The following is a 17,027-nucleotide window of genomic DNA, read 5'->3' on the forward strand; positions in this document are numbered from 1 at the left end:
GGGGGAGTCACAGTGGTGTCATTTGGGCCTGTCAGCTGAGTCAGCATCCCTGGAACATCCCTCAAATCGTGCCTAATATTCCCTCTGCTCCCTACTTCCCAGATCAGGTCCTTGACTCTCCAGCTGGACCAACTGGATGTGAAGTATGTTTATGGCCAGGTTTAGAAAAGGACCGCTCATACTTCCTGCATAGTCTGACATAAGCAAAGCTCTTGTTTCACAGGCTGCTAAGTGAAGAGACAGGTTTGTTATCACAAGCGAGGTCACTGTCCCACAGCAAACAGTTATGTCCAGACAGTCACAAGCAGACATTAAGCCCCAACTCCGTGCATGCCCTCTCACCATGCGTGCTCAAACATGCTTTTATATGTGTCAGCCACACACACGCTTTTAAAGAACATTCAGGAAAGAAACCTGTAAAAGCATTTCTAAATAACTTCTGATTATCTTTTAAGGCATTCACAGCTACAGTAAATCCTATCACACTAAGCGGTTAGAAAAAAAATAATGGAAGTAAGCTGATGCCACAGGAAATGCTGTTTGAATTAAATACACTGCCAATCCCAGGCTTGAAATGCTGCTCAAAAACCAGGGACACAGGGGCAAATTACATTTGCAAAGTTGTTCTGCAGAAATTGGGATCATCTTCTCAGTAGCGATTAGGAAAACTTGCTCATTTTTATATTTTGCTCTCCAGCCACATAGCTGGTTTTGATGCCAGCCTCACAAGGTTAAAACTGTGCCACCATCCATCCACAGTACATGACAGCCTCATAGCAAGACAATGCTGTAGCACCCTGTCTTGGGCAAGACAAAAGCTGTGTTTGTGGCAAGGTCTCACTTGCAAGAGAAAGACGACTGTTCATGCTGCTCAGCAAGTGCTCACCGCAGCAACATAGCCATATTATTGCCAGATGCACAGGGAAGATGTGTTTTAGAAATGCTTTGAATTGACTTCTAAGCAAAAGCAAACTTTGTACAGAGCATTCACAAGGAAAAGGTGCACATTTAACTGAGTGAGTAATAAAGCACCCCCCCCGCCCCCCGCCTGCCCCCCTGTCCAAGCGCAGACCTGTTCTCTGGGATGCAGGAAGCTCACTGGTTGCAGGCAGAGTACCTGTTGGTCCAGCAGGTAATGCATAAGCCACAGAAGTTGCTGGAGGTCCTGGCCTGCCATGCTGAAAGGATGCAGCAGAAGGAGGAAGAGGGAAGGAAGAGATGGGATTCAGGCTTGTTGGGGAGGGTTGAGGCTGCCCAGGGTAGAGCGGGGAGGGCACGGAATGGGCAGAGGCAGAGGGCAGGTAGGGAGTCGTGGTGTTAGGGGCAGGGTTTGGGTAAGAGGCTGAAGAAGGGACAGCGATAGGCTGCTGAGGCTGGTAGAGAGCTGGTCCCCCTGTTCCACAAGAGTACTGCTGTGTGGCCTGATATGCTACAAACAGGGAGAAAAGACATTCAGTCAGTGAGTTCATAACAGAGAAGGTTTCATCTGCCTCTGCTTCCTTCTTCACCTGACTCTCCTCTCTTCCTGCCCCTTCCCCCTCAAACCACTTACCAGCCTAGCCAATTCCTGGCTCCCACAACCCTGCCTGCACTTGCAGGACTGCTCAAAAACTCAGCCTGCCACTGGTAGTGGGAAGGCAGAGAAAGGACTACCTTGGCTGTAAGGACTCCCATTCTCCCTCACAGACTCTCCTGCTCTGGCTGTTTTCTGGACCACTGCAACCCTCACTGTGCCTCTCAGGGAAGGGAAATGCCTGCCACAGGTTTGCACAAAGGGAAAGCCTAGGCCAAGGAAGTGAACAGCAGTCTGGAAGTGAACAGCAGTCTGGAAGTGAACAGCAGTCTGGAAGTGAACAGCAGTCTGGAAGTGAACAGCAGTCTGGAAGTGAACGCAAGCTCACAGCCTTTCACTGGGGGCTCTGCAGCTTAATTTCACTGCCTCTTCTCTGCCCACCTATGCCCATTTTTTCCTCCCCAGTGCCTGCACCTTCAGCCCCCTGCTTTGAGTGTGTCAGTGCTCTGCCCCCTTTCCTCACTCACCTCTACTACTGCCCTTGTCTCCTCATCCCCTTTCCCATCTTCATGAAGTCCCAATAAGAACTGGGTGGCCCAGCCAAACACAGATGAGTTGGGTCCCTCATTGCCAGGTCTGTGCTGCTTCTCCAGGACTCACACTGGAGTTCTGGCTTGTTCTGACCCCAGCACACCCTTGGGAAGGGCCAGCTGAGGAGTGAGTCTCAAAGCTGCGGGCAGACACCTTCTCAGCAGAGGAGACAGTGTCTGACAGAGGGTGCCTGATGTCTGGACCCCACCAAGAAATGACAATCCTTAGATGTCATCTCAAGAGCTTCCTCCCCACCCACACCCCCAAGAAACATGGGACTGGCTTGGTCTGAACCCTCCCAACCCCAAGGAGGGATCTGGCTATCCCCAGGTAAATGTGGCCTCATCACCTGGCTGGCCCACCTGGGTGGGAGGGAGAGGGGACCTGCTGCTACTTACTCTGTGGGTACGTTGGCCGGGCCCCTCCTTGTGAGTACATGCTGTAATTGGAAGATGTGGCTTGCTGCGGTGGCATGTTGGGGTTAACAGCACCTGGCATGATAAACCCTGGAGCAGGTGGGTTGTCTCCCTGTAAAAAAAGATTGCAGGAAAAAGGGTAGGGAGAGATAGGATTTAGTCAGCAACAGTAATACAGTGCTGAAGCAGAACTGTAACAAAACGATGAGTTCACATTGGAATGAAACCACATTCCCTGGAAGAGCCACCAGCACAGGGGCAAATGCCTCCAACCACTCCAGTGCCTTAGGGCACCCAGTGTAACACTGAAAGCACAGCTTGTGTGTGCAGTGACTTCAGCAGCAGCAGCAGAGCAGCACATACCTTCCTGCACAAGGAATAGGTCCCCTGCCAGTGCTGCCTGTTATTCAGGCAGTCTAAGAGCACACTGTCATCCACAGCTTTCAACTAAACAACTTAAACATTAACTCTGAAGCTTCAAATTTCCATGGGAAAGAGGGAAAGGAAAAATATCATCACAATTCAAATATTCCAGTGTGGGGCAAGGGCTGGGGGGGCTCAGGTCACACTGAGCTCCCACTCAATGAATTCCAGAGCCATTCATCTGGGTGTTGGCGAAAAAAAATAAATGTAACATGAGACACAGAGGAGCAAAACCACAACACACGTGGAAGCACGTGGAAGCTGCTCCTTTTGTCTATCCATACTAGACTGTGTCAAGCACACAGACTATACCAGGGGACATATTGGGGTGGAGCAGGGGCTCAGAGAGGAATAATGAAGGTTATACCTGTGTGTCAGAGGGACAGCCTGCAGGAGGATGGCTGGGAAGGGCAGTAGGAGTTTTGTTACTCCAGGTAGTGACAGTAGGGGCAATTCTAACCTGAATCGAACAAAGAAATACCAATCATGGAAAACAAAACAATAAAAAAGTCTAAAGGGTTTCACAAAATGAGATGCAAAGAAGTGAACACAGAAAGATTTGCATGCTGGCACTTGTAACACAGCCATAAAATTGCAGAGGAAGAAGGAAGAGTGCATTCAAGACAGTCGAAATCACTGTGCACTGGAGCTGAAGTGAATTGCAGAGTGAAGACGAAGCACAGCAGAGACGCAGCTACAACAGGCTGTGGAGCAAGTGCAGTGTTACACGTGCCAGTGAGCCAGGTCTGCCTCTTTCATCACATTTTCCTATTGCAGAAGCTCCCCCCAGGCTACTGCATGACACTGAGCATCACTAACCACAGCTCGAAGTCCCAAGTTCCATGTTAAATTCGAACATACTGCCTCACACAAAAGCAGTTTGTTTAAATCAAGCTTAAGATGGAATTAAAAAAAAGGTTAAAATCTGATACTCAGCTCTTGCACATGCACAAACATACATCTTAATGCCAACTGCTTCCCAGCCAGTCTCCCACAGCTCCTTTGCTCTATCTTCCTTCTTTGCCACTCCAAAGCCCTTCAGTTCCATATGATCACTACTACCTTTCTGACTGGACAGAAACCAAGAACCTCCTACGCCTATGACATCTCTGAGCAAGGAGGGCATACTGCCCAGCAGTGGGATGCATAGCCAGGGTCAGGACACCCCACCTGAGCACAGTCAGAAGGAAAGCTGCAGCCCTGAAGTCCTGGTTGGCTCAGCTGGCTTCAGTCTATCCGTCTCTAACCCCGCGTAAGTGCTGGGCTAATGGTGCAGTCAGCTGTACAACAACCACTGTTAATGTCTCCATAACTCATCACTGGCGTCATCTAAAAGACTTTTCCATCCCTTTTCATGCCTGTTTTTTTCAGATGAAAAGAGGGTTCAAAAAGCTATGCTAAAAGGAAACCAAGTTTTAAATACGTGTTCCTATTTGGGACAGCAATTAAACAAAGGCTGCCTCAAGCTTGAACAAGCCCTACGTATGCACTTTCTTAAAAGGAGGTCAAATAAAACAAGTATCCTAAGACTCGAATATGTCATTTCTTTCCGTTCTGGTTCATCAGCATACTGCTGGGCACCTTTCTGACATGGCACCTGTCCCTTCAAGCCCTTCCTGCTGAGCATGAACTCCTGTAAAGCCAAGAACACAGGGGGTAACTCACTTGCAGTGTGCTCGTGGGGTTGTGATACACCCAGACTTTTATTAGTGAGCAGGGTTTGCTTAAATAATAGCTTGAGGCATTCCTGAAACAGTAGGAGAAAGAGGGTACTCTGGTTTAAAAAGCATTGCTAAGATCACGCCATCTAGAGGACAGTTGCTATTTTCCATCGCCAAACAGGAAACCTGCAGCATTGCTTCTCAAGGCAATTCATTGGTTACAAGGAGGAAGGTCAAAGACACAGGAAAGAACAGTAAATTATTGACAACGATGCATTTAAAATCATATGCAATAGCGTTAGCAAAGTAATCCTGTATGAACAGGATGAAGGCTTTGTCCCTTCCGAAATCTACCTTGTTAACACCATGGAGAGAAGGTGAAGGTACACACAATTGTTGACATCAAGAGGGAGAGAACAAAGCCCAACTCTCCCCCACTTTTCAGCCCTTCTTCCTTCCCGCCCCCATTTTTCTGGCAGGCAGTGCTTGAAGGGCAGCACTGACAGAGACATGCCTCTGCTTGTGCCAATCTCCTCTGTGTAAGGAGAACACCTGCAGCACTAACACAGCTCTGCTCTCAGAAAAGCCCAGCCCAGAGCCCCTCTGTAGAGCAGGCCCAGATGAGCTCCAGCACTGTGCAGAGGGATTAGGGACTTGGCAATGCTCTTTAAGCATGCATACAGCCAGGGCTGCCCACCGCACCACACTCTGGTGATGGCCAACATGGTCTGATGCAGTGTCATCCTCAGGCTAGAGATAAGACCAGGGCATCTGCCTCCGCCATTTCTCTTCTTCCTCCCTGCACAGGCCCCAGCTCCTTTATTAGTTCCATACTCACCAGGTCTTTCTTCTGGCAGAGCTCACTCTTACCCCAGGCCTGCCTCACCTCCTGCCCGTGCTGCCTATGCCCCCTTAAATGCAGCTGGGAAGGTGTTTTCCTAGTAGGCTGTAACCACAACTGCTGAAACATGCCCTGAAGTTTGCTATCGCCACTGCTCTGCAACTTCTACAGCCAACATCAGAGCTGGGGTAGGGGAAATAATCAGCCCCAGAAGAGGGTGGTGAGCAACACTGAGCAAGCTCCAAGGCCTGCAGGGATGGGACAACACCAGGGACTATAAGAGCAAGCACAGAAAAATCCTGCAGTGCTCTCCCACACAGTCATTCTTGGCACTGAAGCCCATTTTCAAACAAAGGGGGAAAACACCTAATCTTCAGAAGCAGGCTACTTGACAAGGTATTTAATGGATGTTTCCAGATGAGGAGTAAAGTAGGCATCTGTACTGATTGAAAAGCAGCACCAATGACTTTCACCACAAGGCTCTTGGTAGAAGTCAGTCATACAGCCCCAGCTCAGATCAAGAGAAAGGAAAAAAAATTCCTCTCTCCATCACTCTCCAGAACTCAAGCACCATGTCCCTCCCTGACTGCCAAAACCCATTTACCTGTTGGTAATACTGCTGGGCCGGAGCCTGGGGCCCTTGCATCTGTCCAGCCACAGGGGCAGCTTGTCCTTTGGGCATGGGCTGTCTCTCATATGGTGCCTTTAGGGCCTCCTGTCCCACTGGGAGCTCCCCTTGGGCTCTGCAGAGCCTGTCCCGTAACAGTATGATGTTTGGCTGCAATCAGAAGAGGACAGCAAAAGAAGGTTAACTGCACTGCCTGTCACCCAGTGCATCACACCAAGAGGCTGACTGGCCACACACTCTCTCAGAAGCCTGCTCTGCTTTGATTGGAGTAAGTCTTCTGCATGAGACATGGGGCCATTGGAACTGCCTTACATGTGCCTGCCTCCCATGTTGGGCTGCATCACTCCCAAGCCAGCCTGTCTACAAATACCAGCTGATAGAAGATGAGAGATCTAAAGAAAACAACCAACCAAGTGTCAAGGTACATGTTTCACTGTGTCTGGCTTGCAGGAGGGACAGCTGCTCCTTTGGAAGCCACTGGCTGCAAGGACAAGGGTGTGAAACAAAGGGGGAGAACAAGGCTCTGTACTTCTGCCAGGTCAGTGAGGCCAATGCAGGGAGACGGGAAACAGCCTGACCATCACATCCAGAGGTGCATTTCAAATGGCAGTCCTGCTTGCTAACGGCATCATGCAGAGACCTTTGCTTGAAGTACACCTGTTCACACAGAGAGAGAGTAAAAACACCTGAAGGCCCTGTACCTGGTTGGTGTTTGCAGGGAGGAAGGTCAAAGCTGCAGCAATGCTGCCTTGGGCAGCCAGGAGGTTGGCGTACTGGCTCATCTTCTCAGCCAAAAGGGCCCCCACAGCATTAGGGTCCACAGCCTGGGTGAGCTGCACGGCTTTGCGCAGGATTACAACCTTCTCTATTAAATCCTGGAAAATCAGGGAAAAAACCACAAGTGAGAACAACAGGGTGAAGCAGGCCCTGGCTAACGACTGTCGTGGAGGGCTTTTCCTCAGGGCAGCCCTGCAGAACCCCTCTCACCTGTCAGGAAGCCCAAGCCAAGTCCAGGTTTCCCAGACAGTAACAGCTGCACTGACGGCATGACTCTCCTAGCATGTGAGACCACAGAACAGCAACTGCACACCAAGTGGCTTCTAACAGCAAAGCCAGCAGTGCATCAGGTAGAGTTCAAAGCCAAAAGAATTGCTTTTATTAAGCAGGATTTCAGGGCCCTACCAGCACTTCGCATATCCACCAAAAGAGTATGCTTTCATAAAAATATCTGGTGAAAGCCATGAGAGCAAATGGAAAACATCATGCCCATCACTACTATTAGCACTTGGGTGCCATACATTTGTTTGCAGCATTTTAATAAATCAGTTCTTAACCATCTTAATCAAAAGGATCTAACAACTCCCTTGGGAGAGTTGTCTATGGTTTTCTGGTTGTTACTGCAAAAATGGTTTTCCTGATATCCACCACGAACACTCTGTATCTTGCCTTCCTTGCACATCTCCAAATACTAGAGCTGGTCTTGGTTGGCTTTTCTCCTAGTGCTAAGTTACAGGAACATTTTCTAGTCAGTTTTCTCATGTTTTCTTACTCTCACTGTATTATATTGGAAGATACTACAAATACTCATTTGCCAATATTAACATGCAATCCCCATTTAAAATCTTGTAACAGATTTAATGAGTGTACCACACACGGGATTTCAACCATACATCACTAATAAGGACTCTTTACTGGCAGTTCGATAATACATTTTTGTTTTTCCCCAACAAATCAGCACTTCAAAAGAGGCAAGTAAAAAAAAAAAAAAATCAAGATAACCAACAGCTTCTATGAGTTTCAGCAGTTCCACATTATAGTAAATAAGCAGGCTAATTATGACTCCAACTGTATTTTTCAATTTTAGTGTCCATGAGAGCAAAGCAATGCAATCAAAATGCAAATTCAAACTGAAGGCAAATCTGTTAAAGCCCTCACAATCAAAAGACTGGAAAGTAATTTTGATAATTCAAAACTGGAGAGAATTAATAATGCAAAGCAAAACTCACATACACTCCAGTTCCTTCAATTAACTAAAGAGACTCACAGCACTGCCAGGTAACATTAAGTACTTTCTAAAACTGGTCCTTCAAAGGCCCTGAACAGATGGAAGAAACTAAGATTCTACTATAAAATAAATTATTCCATAATTGCTTCATCTAACTGTCATCAATCCTATGCCCCCGAGTATTTGCTATATGCAGTATATTTCACTGCTGGAAACCAAACCCTGTATGTGTAACCCCCCTAGAGAAAACTCTCATGATAACCTTCATACAGTTTTCTCTCCAGATTTAATTCTAATTTACTAGATTTTCTCCCTTGAACATCTAAGCCATCTCTTCCAAAAGCGCAAACGTCCAAGCATTCCCCTATTGCAAAAGATGCAAGCATTCAAAGTCTCTTCTTTACCAAAACACTCTAAGCCCTACAGCTACCTTTTTACACAAGCAGCACGTTAGCATGACTAACCAAAGAACAGAGCAGACGTGAAGGACATCGTGCTTCACAACACATTTTCCAATATCATATTTATGTGTTATTTCTACGAAAGCCACCCATTCCAGAAGGAAAAAGCTTGCAACCTGAGATACATGCAACTATCAGAGAGCAAAGCTCTACACTAGATCATTTAAGTGCCAAATGATTGCAGTGTGTTACTTCCAACATCTTAACAGAATTACCAACCTGAAGGGATAAGGGGCTGTTTCCATCCTGAGCTTTGGTCCAACAAGCAACAAGTTTTTCCACGTTGCCAGCACAAATGTAACAGAGACAAGCCTGTGTCTGCAGAAGGCTGTCCCCCTCACTCTCCAGCCTGTTACCCAGGAGATCTAGGAAACATATGAGCAAAGAAAATGCTGGTGAATGACCTTGGTGGTCCCTCCATCACTGGCGAGGCTAGGGAAGCCTGCAATGCCTGTTGTGTCTCTGCTCAGCACAGTGAGAAGGGATATTGCCTCTGGGCTCCATTGGTAAGGACATACTCCGATGCTCAGCACAGATTATCTCATGGGAGCCCAGGGCACTTCAGAGGCAGTTAATGTAATGGCAGCAAGGACTTGTCAAATGCCTGCAAACCTGGCACACATCAGAGGGGACAGTCCATCTGCCAACAGGACAAAGGACAAGAGGCCAGGGTTTGATTCTCCCCTCTGCCACCCACTTTTTGCAGTCCCTCATTTCAGGGGCACAACCTGATTGTGCAACCAGCCGAGGAACCATGAGCAACAAAGCTGTGGCACTGCTCTGGGCCAATGTGCGCTGAAGCGAGTCGTACAGCTCCCTAGACACCATGGCTGGTGTCTGAGGGGCACAGGGGTATTGGGCACACAGCTATCGGCAATATAACCTCCCTACAGGTTAAACCCAGCCAGCTGTTTGCCATGCAGCACACGAGGGCAGGCATGCTCACTGCCTGTGAAAGAGAACTCCATCCAAGAAATCAAAATTGCTCTTGGGAAAGAAGAGCGAAGTGCTTCCCTGAAGCATTTCCATTTGTGTCCCATACACAAACGCTCCCAAGAGTCCCTTGGCTAAGGCACCTGTCACATCAACATCACCGTTACCCATCTAGAAACAGTAAGAGACCAGCAGCTGTGCACTACACAGGCGATGCCAGGACACAGGGTCTGGGTTCCGTGCCCAGAAAATCAGGGAACATATCAGGAACACAGCACCCCAGAGGTTCCTCTCCTCCCTGCAACAGGACTGAAGAACTATTACCCATCAAAGAAGCTAGTGAGGCATTACAATAGTTTACTGGAAGGAAAACAACCATGGCTACAGTGGAATAAATGACGTCCAGTCTGTAAAGTGTCCTTACCGCAAAGGGCTGCAAACTCATCTGGCCTTGCATAAGTGAGCACAGCAGCCAAAGCCTCTCTCCAATTCTGCAGATCACAGGACTGCACAATCTCTTCCCAGTTCTTCGTTACCACTGCAGTGATAAGCTAGACCAGAAGGAGAGAGACCACAGTTAAGATCTTGGTAGGATTCCCTTTGTTTTTTAGGACACAGTGCAATTTATATCTATTCAAGACTACTCATCCCCACTGTACCCAGGGTCACAGCAGATACTGCAATGCAATTCAACAGCTGCACAAGAGTATATTTTACTTCAAAAGGAGTTCAGCAAAAATCACAGAACAAGCTCAGATAACACAGGCCAATTATTCTTGCTACAAAACGTGCAAGAAAAGAATGCACAAATCTCTGCAAGCTGGGATTGCTATAGATGGTTTTCAGCACTGTTTTTGCAGACAAAGATAATATACCAAGTATTTAGCTATAAATCTTCTACACAATGCCCAGCAAGGGGTATGAATTTTGTTTGTCAAACTGTTTCATTTGGCTTTAAGTTCTTGACCTCAGGCTGACCAATGAGGGGCAGCTGAAAAAAGCTGCTCGAAGGAAGAAGCAAGTTGGCAGCAGTATCAACCTGAGCTGGCACAGAGGCTGTCTGTCCACAAGCCCTCAGAATGAAATTCCAGTTTCTTCCATCTCAAACTCTGCCTCTGGTTATTTTGCTTCAGACAAAAGACAGACTTGGCAGCTGTGCTGCTATTTAATGAACAAACCCCTTGTCATGCCAAGACTTCAGGCTCAGAAACAGCTGAACAAGCAGTTAAGTGTGCAGTTGGGACCAGAAAAATAAAAAAGCCACACCTGAACAACAAATGCAAGGTCCTAACTACAAGGTCAACACTCCTTAGCACAGGCACAGACAACTGGTCAGCTCTCCATAAAAATACCTTTTCCCAAAGGATGAACTACAGTGAAGAAATTTCCCCATGCACTACAAAATTCTCCTTCCTCTGATTAGGCCAGAGAAGGAAAGGATCTGGGGGCAGGGGAAGAAATCCTGCAGAGTCTTGAGATTTTCCTCTTTTCACTTGTCCACTACTAGAAATGCAAATTGTTCCCATCTCAAACTGGCTCATGAGCAATGACCAGCAAAATCCCACTTACAGACCCTAGCCTGTAATGCTGCGTGCCCTAACTTCCCAAGTGACTGTGCTTTGTGGCCTTCAGCCCTGCTCCTGCAAAGCACTTAAGCACATGCCCATTTTACAGGCTGCCTCCTGCTACTGTGTAAAACACCCTTCTTTGACAATGGACTGCTAAAAAGCGACCAAGACCAACTTTCTCCCCTTCTCTAAAGCAGCCATCCTTGCCAAGCCAATTGTCCTGTACTCTTTTAAGGCCACTTTTCCTGTTTCATCCTCCTGTTGCTACTTTCTCAAGTCAGTACTAAAGACGAAAGGTTTGAATGAGCAGCATCAGCAATCCCCAGCCTTGCAAAAAGCTGAAAAGAACAGCAATCAGCTGGCCATAACACACTGTCTCCTAGACAAAGGGTGATTGATCTACCCTGGGCATACTTAGCTCTCTTCTGTGCATGCAGTGAAACGAAGCATTGGCAAAATCTGTTAAGATTGATCACAGGCAAAAATCAACATAATGCTGCTGGCACTGAGCATGGGTTGTGTGTGACTTGAAAAACGTGACAAGATAACAGACTGAAATGTCCACTGCTTAAGGATTTATCAGTGAGAATCTACTAGTGTATATGCAACTCAAAGACACTGGAGACAAGGTAAAGAATACTCTTCTTGTATATTGATATCCAGGTAGTGTGCCTCTTCTCTCCTTATCAATGCATTAAAAAAGAATAATTTAAATCTTTCTGCTCTGAGATCTCGTGGATGACTTGAATACTTATTAGCTTCTCACAGAAATAAACCTATGAAATGGGAAGAAAACTTTTAAGGCTAAAAAGGGAGTAGCTAAAGGCCTATATGCATGCTGTTTCTTAACAGAAAAAACATACCCTGGTAATTTTGCTCTGCATCTTAGCAAAGTACTTTTCCTGTGTCCTAGAAAGCAGTTCTTGTCCGCCTGCGATGGCCAAGATAATGGCGTCAGCCATGCGGTTATCGTGCAAGCAGAGATCTACTGCGCTCTCAAAGTTACCCGTCAGCAAAGCCTGGGTAATCAAACCGTCCACATCTGCAACAAGAGAGGAGTGCATTTTCAAATGATGGCACAAAAGTCACTTAAATATGCAACAGCAGGTGATTGTGTTCAACTGTACAACACTGCGCAAAGTTCTCTGCAAACCAGCCTGCTCCAGGCAGGTACTTACAGGGATGCTCAAGTTCATCTCCAGTCTCAAACACACTATGGTCACAGCCACATCAGGTGGGGCACTGTCAAGCATCATTTACCTTGCTGCAGAGCAAGGTGCTAGTAAATGCTAGCAGTCTAAATGACCTCTGAAACAACTACCCTGCATACAGTGCCAGAAAAAGTCAAACCTAGACAGGGGTAAATAGCTTCTGTGTTATTCAAGATCCCCTGGAGTTTCTCTACAAATAGTGATGTTAGCACTTCATGCCTGATCAGGTGTGTGTTCTTGTATATCAGAAATCACTCAGAGGAGCTGCATTTCAGCAATGGGGTATGAGTGCTGCATACTTCCTTTTCTTCCGTTCCCTTCCTTAAAGAAGCTGTATTTTCAAGAGCCTTGAGACCACTGTGAAATGGAATTAGAGGCAGGTCATAGTAATCCTTCACAATGTGTGCAGAAATTGCCTTCTCACTGGAACACCAGTATAAACAGCAGTATTTATAAATATCAGCACATACAATGAAATCAATATCAAGGTTTTTTTTTACCTCCACTAACAGAGATGTTAAATGTCTTCTTTGCAGATCCCAAATCTTCAGTTTCTTGTTTATGGTCATTCACTCTCTAAGAGAAAGGAAAAGCATAATATTTGAGATTATGTAAACACTTAGAATACACACACACATTTTAAAAAACACAGCTCTTGCATTACAAGTTAAAGATAGACCTTCAGACTACCAGTCACCTAAGAGATCATTAACTTAAAAGGGAAGATTATTCCTGCCATTTCTTAGAACACAAACAATCCTGTGTTTCAGCACAGGATAATCAACTTCCCCTGGTGCCTGCACAAAGTCACCTCCTAATACACTGAGTAAGGCCTGGACTTACCAAAGGACTGCCAGTGCATGTAAACACACCATTATAAAATCATTGTTCTGAGAGATCAGAGTGGACCATTTTTTAAAATGGATGCCAAGGTGGAAAAAGTGCTGGAAGCCCCAGATTTCTAACCACCAGGAAAGGCTTATGCAAGCACAAGCGTGCATAGAGATCACAAATACCAGCAACCAGACACCTGGATCCTGGGTACCGATTTGTGTACGTGCATCCATGTCCATATACACACAACCCCCTCAAAGCAAAAAAACAGCCACAGCCACAAAATGAGAAACCTTCTCCCTTCCCTCCTCTTTCAACTCTGACCCTTACCAAGAACAGTCTACCATAACGCTACCTAGGTTTCACCTTGCTCCACTTAAACTTTCAGTTCATCCTTGAAGCACTCTGCACTAGGCGCACACCCTAGTTTAATTAAGCAAAACACATGAACACAGAAGTCCAGTGTGATCCACAGAGACTTAAGTGCTTCACACTCAGTACAGGAGTGCTCAGTGGACAGAAGCTACTTTTTTATAAAACTCCCCCAGGAATTAAGTTAGAGAGCACTTTCTGCAAGTATTTGGATTTTGGGATTTCCAACAAAACCTTTCAAGAATAAAAAAATAACACCAAGAGGGAAGTCTCTCTCCACCATCAATTTTCATAGCACAGCCTAAGAAAAGTGCAGAAATTGTCCCACAAACTGCCTCCTCTGTCATAAGCCAGCATGCTAGTACATGCAGTGGGAATTCAAGAGTCTGCTGAGAACACCCTGCTTATATGCTGATCAGTGAAACTGTACTTCAGAGAATGAAGAACAAGTACATAGTTGACCAAGAACAGTCATTTGGAATGGGGAGGTAAGCCTGAAACAGGCTTTATGTTTGGCTCATGAAAGGAGGCAGCATCTGGAAAATTTTGCTGTGAGATAACGTGTGATGTGTGTTTGGTATTAGTTGAGAGCATGTTGTGACGATCTCAGCAATAATGTGCCTATCCAGTTACTTCATGTATGTGACAGCACTCCCTGATCAGTGGCTTCAGGCCAATCTCACAACTATTTACCACCCATGATAGTAGGCTAAGGTCACGTTTGGCTGTGAATTCTCTCCTAGAAGAGATGTTTGTTATGAGACATCTAATATCTTCACGACTGCATACAGCAAAATCATTACACAGTCAGATACATGTCTGCCGCTACAGTGTCTAATGAATTAACAAGCAATCAAGCACCTAACCTAAGGAGAGCACTCTGTTTTAGTGTCCTTAACAGACTGTTATATGGAGTCAACAAGTGCACCACTCCAACATGCATAAGCCATAAACCACTGTCCTCATCTTCACAGACAACTGGAGACAGGCACCAAGCACGGGGAGCATAGGTAGTTTTGGGCTAACAGCTCAAATTCTAACCCAAAAGGGAGACTGAGGGAATGGCGGAGAATGAAGCTGGCCTGTTCACACAGCGATACTAGTATTTTCAGTGCTATTAACCTCACATGGCAGAGTCTGGGTCCTTAGTTATAATAATAAGACTTGTCCCCATATTTAAAACACAGGGTTGAAAACAATGCTGCTCAAATGGACAGAAATGAACAAAAGCTGTAGGATCCCAGAGGCAGAGGTGGTAGAACGCAAACTGCCTGTGATAAACTTGGCCGAACTGTTGCAACAGACATTCATAAGGAAGCTATCTACCAAAGTCCTGATACTCGCTGTTCAGATGCAAAGTGGGTGGATAGCACTGTGATGTCAGTGGGGGCAATGCAGAGAATGAACGTTCCCCCTCTCCTCCAGTACCACAGCTGCATCTCTGCAAAGGGTTATACCCAGAAACAGGGCAGTATAAGCTGACAGCTTAGTAATAATCAATGAGAGGGAGGGAAGAAAGGAATGAAGAAATGCAGGGGGAAGGAATGCATTAGACTTGTGGCAGCAGATCATTTAGTATGTGTTAGGGAAATGCCAGAGTGAACATCATGGCAGAATAAAGTCCTTGAGTTGGTGCCAACTGGACTGTTACAAAATGAGCTTGTTCTTCACTGCCACCAAAATCTATTCACATGATGTCTGAGGCCAATGAGAAAATCTCAAGCAACTTAACAAGAGCTCACATTTTACTCATTCTAAATAACTTGCATTTCCATATATCCTCAGCACTAGGAAAAGCCCACAAAATAAAATGCTCTTAATAGTAACAAAGTAAATACACAGGAGGTCAACAGAGTTAGAGAGCAACAAATACCTCTCCCAAGAACTGCTCCTCTGTAGCCTGGCCTTCGTCCCCCTTGTTCGGCACAGATTCATCAGATTCTGTGGGAGCCTTCAGCAGAGAGAAGATGCCATAAAAAGAAAAGACAGCAAAAGAGGAAGAAACACTTTGCACCGCAGAGTATAGCCACCTTCCCACCAACAATAGTCAGAACCAGACTGCAAATCACAGAAATGCATTGGCAATATATGCTTGAGTACAATAAACATGGTAGATGCCCTCCATTTCTCTGCTCTTTGTCATCACACAGTACTTTGTGTTGTTTTCATCTTAGCTGCCTGAAAACATGCAGGCAAACTTCTCTCCCTAATTAGACACTACAGATGACATCCGGAATGTCTACAGCACAAAAGCAATGCAGTCCCCCGGTTGTAGCGTCAGGCCACTGCAATGACAATGGGCAATGTCTGAACTGTATTTATCACTCTTGCAGGGAATTGTTACAGTACCACACTCAGTCCTGCTTTTTTTAAAGCCTGGGGAAGGTGCTGCTCTTCAAACCAGCTGCCAGGCAGCAAGGCTCTGCCCTACCTCACAGGCAGCACAAAGCGTCACAGTGGGCAAGACGTAGGCAGAAAAAAGCAAAAGCGGAGAGACAACACTGAGACCCTGAACTAAAAATCTGTGAGAGCCCTTTGTGGGAAAGGCAGGGACATACGATTGGAAAAAAGTGGTTTTCTTTTTTTTTTAAATAAGTACCTTCATCCTACTGAATGTAGGTACTTGTCATATGCTGGGTTATTTGTGACTTACTTTGGGACACCTACCAAGTGGAAAAACAATTATTCTTACTTTGCACATTACCATAGCATTACAAGACTAAACACAGTTGTACACGTGTTTGCTTACCTCTCCAAAGTCACCATCTGCAAGACCCTCTTTATTCAGAGCGGATGTAATCTAGAAAACAACCAAGATTTAAGTAAGTGCCCTTCAATTTTAGAGAGGCAGACCTCTCACTGGTCTCTCTGATTGCAAGACTGGCACATGTAGCTAATATGTTGCTTGCAGAACAGTTAACATGAAACTAAAGTAACTTCCTTTCCCAGTCTGGTGATGGATTTACTGCTAAGCCCCCTGCACCCCAAGCTCTGATGGAAACAACAGCTGCTCTATGCCTTTAAACCTTTAATTGTTAACTCAAGGGCCTCAAGCCTCACTAGAGCTGCTGCAAATCACCATAATAAAAATAGTATCAGAGCATGCAGGACAAAACCCTGTCTGCTCTGGTCAGGGAAAATGAAGCAGTGACAATCCTTGTGGAGCAGAGAGCCTGTCAGGAAGCTGTAGTTTCAAGCACAGCAGGAGAAAGGCTGCGGACTAGGATTTTCCACAGAATGGTTAAAACATCCAGCTTTTAACTGCTTTGCAAAGCAAATCATGACTCCAGATTCAATTAAGGCCCTCAAAACCACTAATTTAATGTATAGAGTTTAGAATAAATGCAGAAAATACATTAGTGTGGCATCTGGGAGCCTAGGTTTCGTAATGTTGCTAATGTTATCTACTACTTTTAGTATTGCAGGCTTTATTTTACCATTGTAAGCTGGTTTTCACAAGAAGCTGAGCTAAAATTGCTGGAGAGTTTTCTCTGTCTTTTTTTAATCATTAGTTTACAATAGAAAGGAGAGATCCAGGACTTGACTTGCATATGAGAATCACAGGTTTTA

At 45.8% G+C, this 17,027-nt stretch overlaps 1 protein-coding gene across 8 annotated transcripts in view; it reads right to left on the reverse strand.

Annotated features, from left to right (window-relative positions):
* SEC31A (SEC31 homolog A (S. cerevisiae)) overlaps positions 1-17,027 on the reverse strand; it is a 45,510-nt gene that overhangs the window by 11,842 nt on the left and 16,641 nt on the right. For 6 of the 8 annotated variants that reach the window (XR_774167.1, XR_774168.1, XM_010564412.1 and 3 more), the window contains 10 exons: positions 16,207-16,257; positions 15,331-15,408; positions 12,752-12,827; positions 11,904-12,082; positions 9,897-10,023; positions 8,759-8,904; positions 6,775-6,948; positions 6,050-6,223; positions 2,503-2,632; positions 1,073-1,429 (listed from right to left, as the gene is read on the reverse strand). Coding sequence is in view for 6 of the 8 variants with exons in the window: in XM_010564412.1 (XP_010562714.1) it covers positions 1,073-1,429; positions 2,503-2,632; positions 6,050-6,223; positions 6,775-6,948; positions 8,759-8,904; positions 9,897-10,023; positions 11,904-12,082; positions 12,752-12,827; positions 15,331-15,408; positions 16,207-16,257 (1,492 nt within the window). In the remaining 2 variants the exon portion in view is untranslated. The remainder of the gene's footprint in view (positions 1-1,072; positions 1,430-2,502; positions 2,633-6,049; positions 6,224-6,774; positions 6,949-8,758; positions 8,905-9,896; positions 10,024-11,903; positions 12,083-12,751; positions 12,828-15,330; positions 15,409-16,206; positions 16,258-17,027) is intronic. The other 2 variants (XM_010564408.1, XM_010564411.1) reach the window with 2 other exon arrangements.

The sequence above is a fragment of the Haliaeetus leucocephalus genome, unplaced genomic scaffold, assembly GCF_000737465.1.
Source record: "Haliaeetus leucocephalus isolate CR32 unplaced genomic scaffold, Haliaeetus_leucocephalus-4.0 Scaffold178, whole genome shotgun sequence".
Taxonomy (NCBI): Eukaryota; Metazoa; Chordata; class Aves; order Accipitriformes; family Accipitridae; genus Haliaeetus; species Haliaeetus leucocephalus.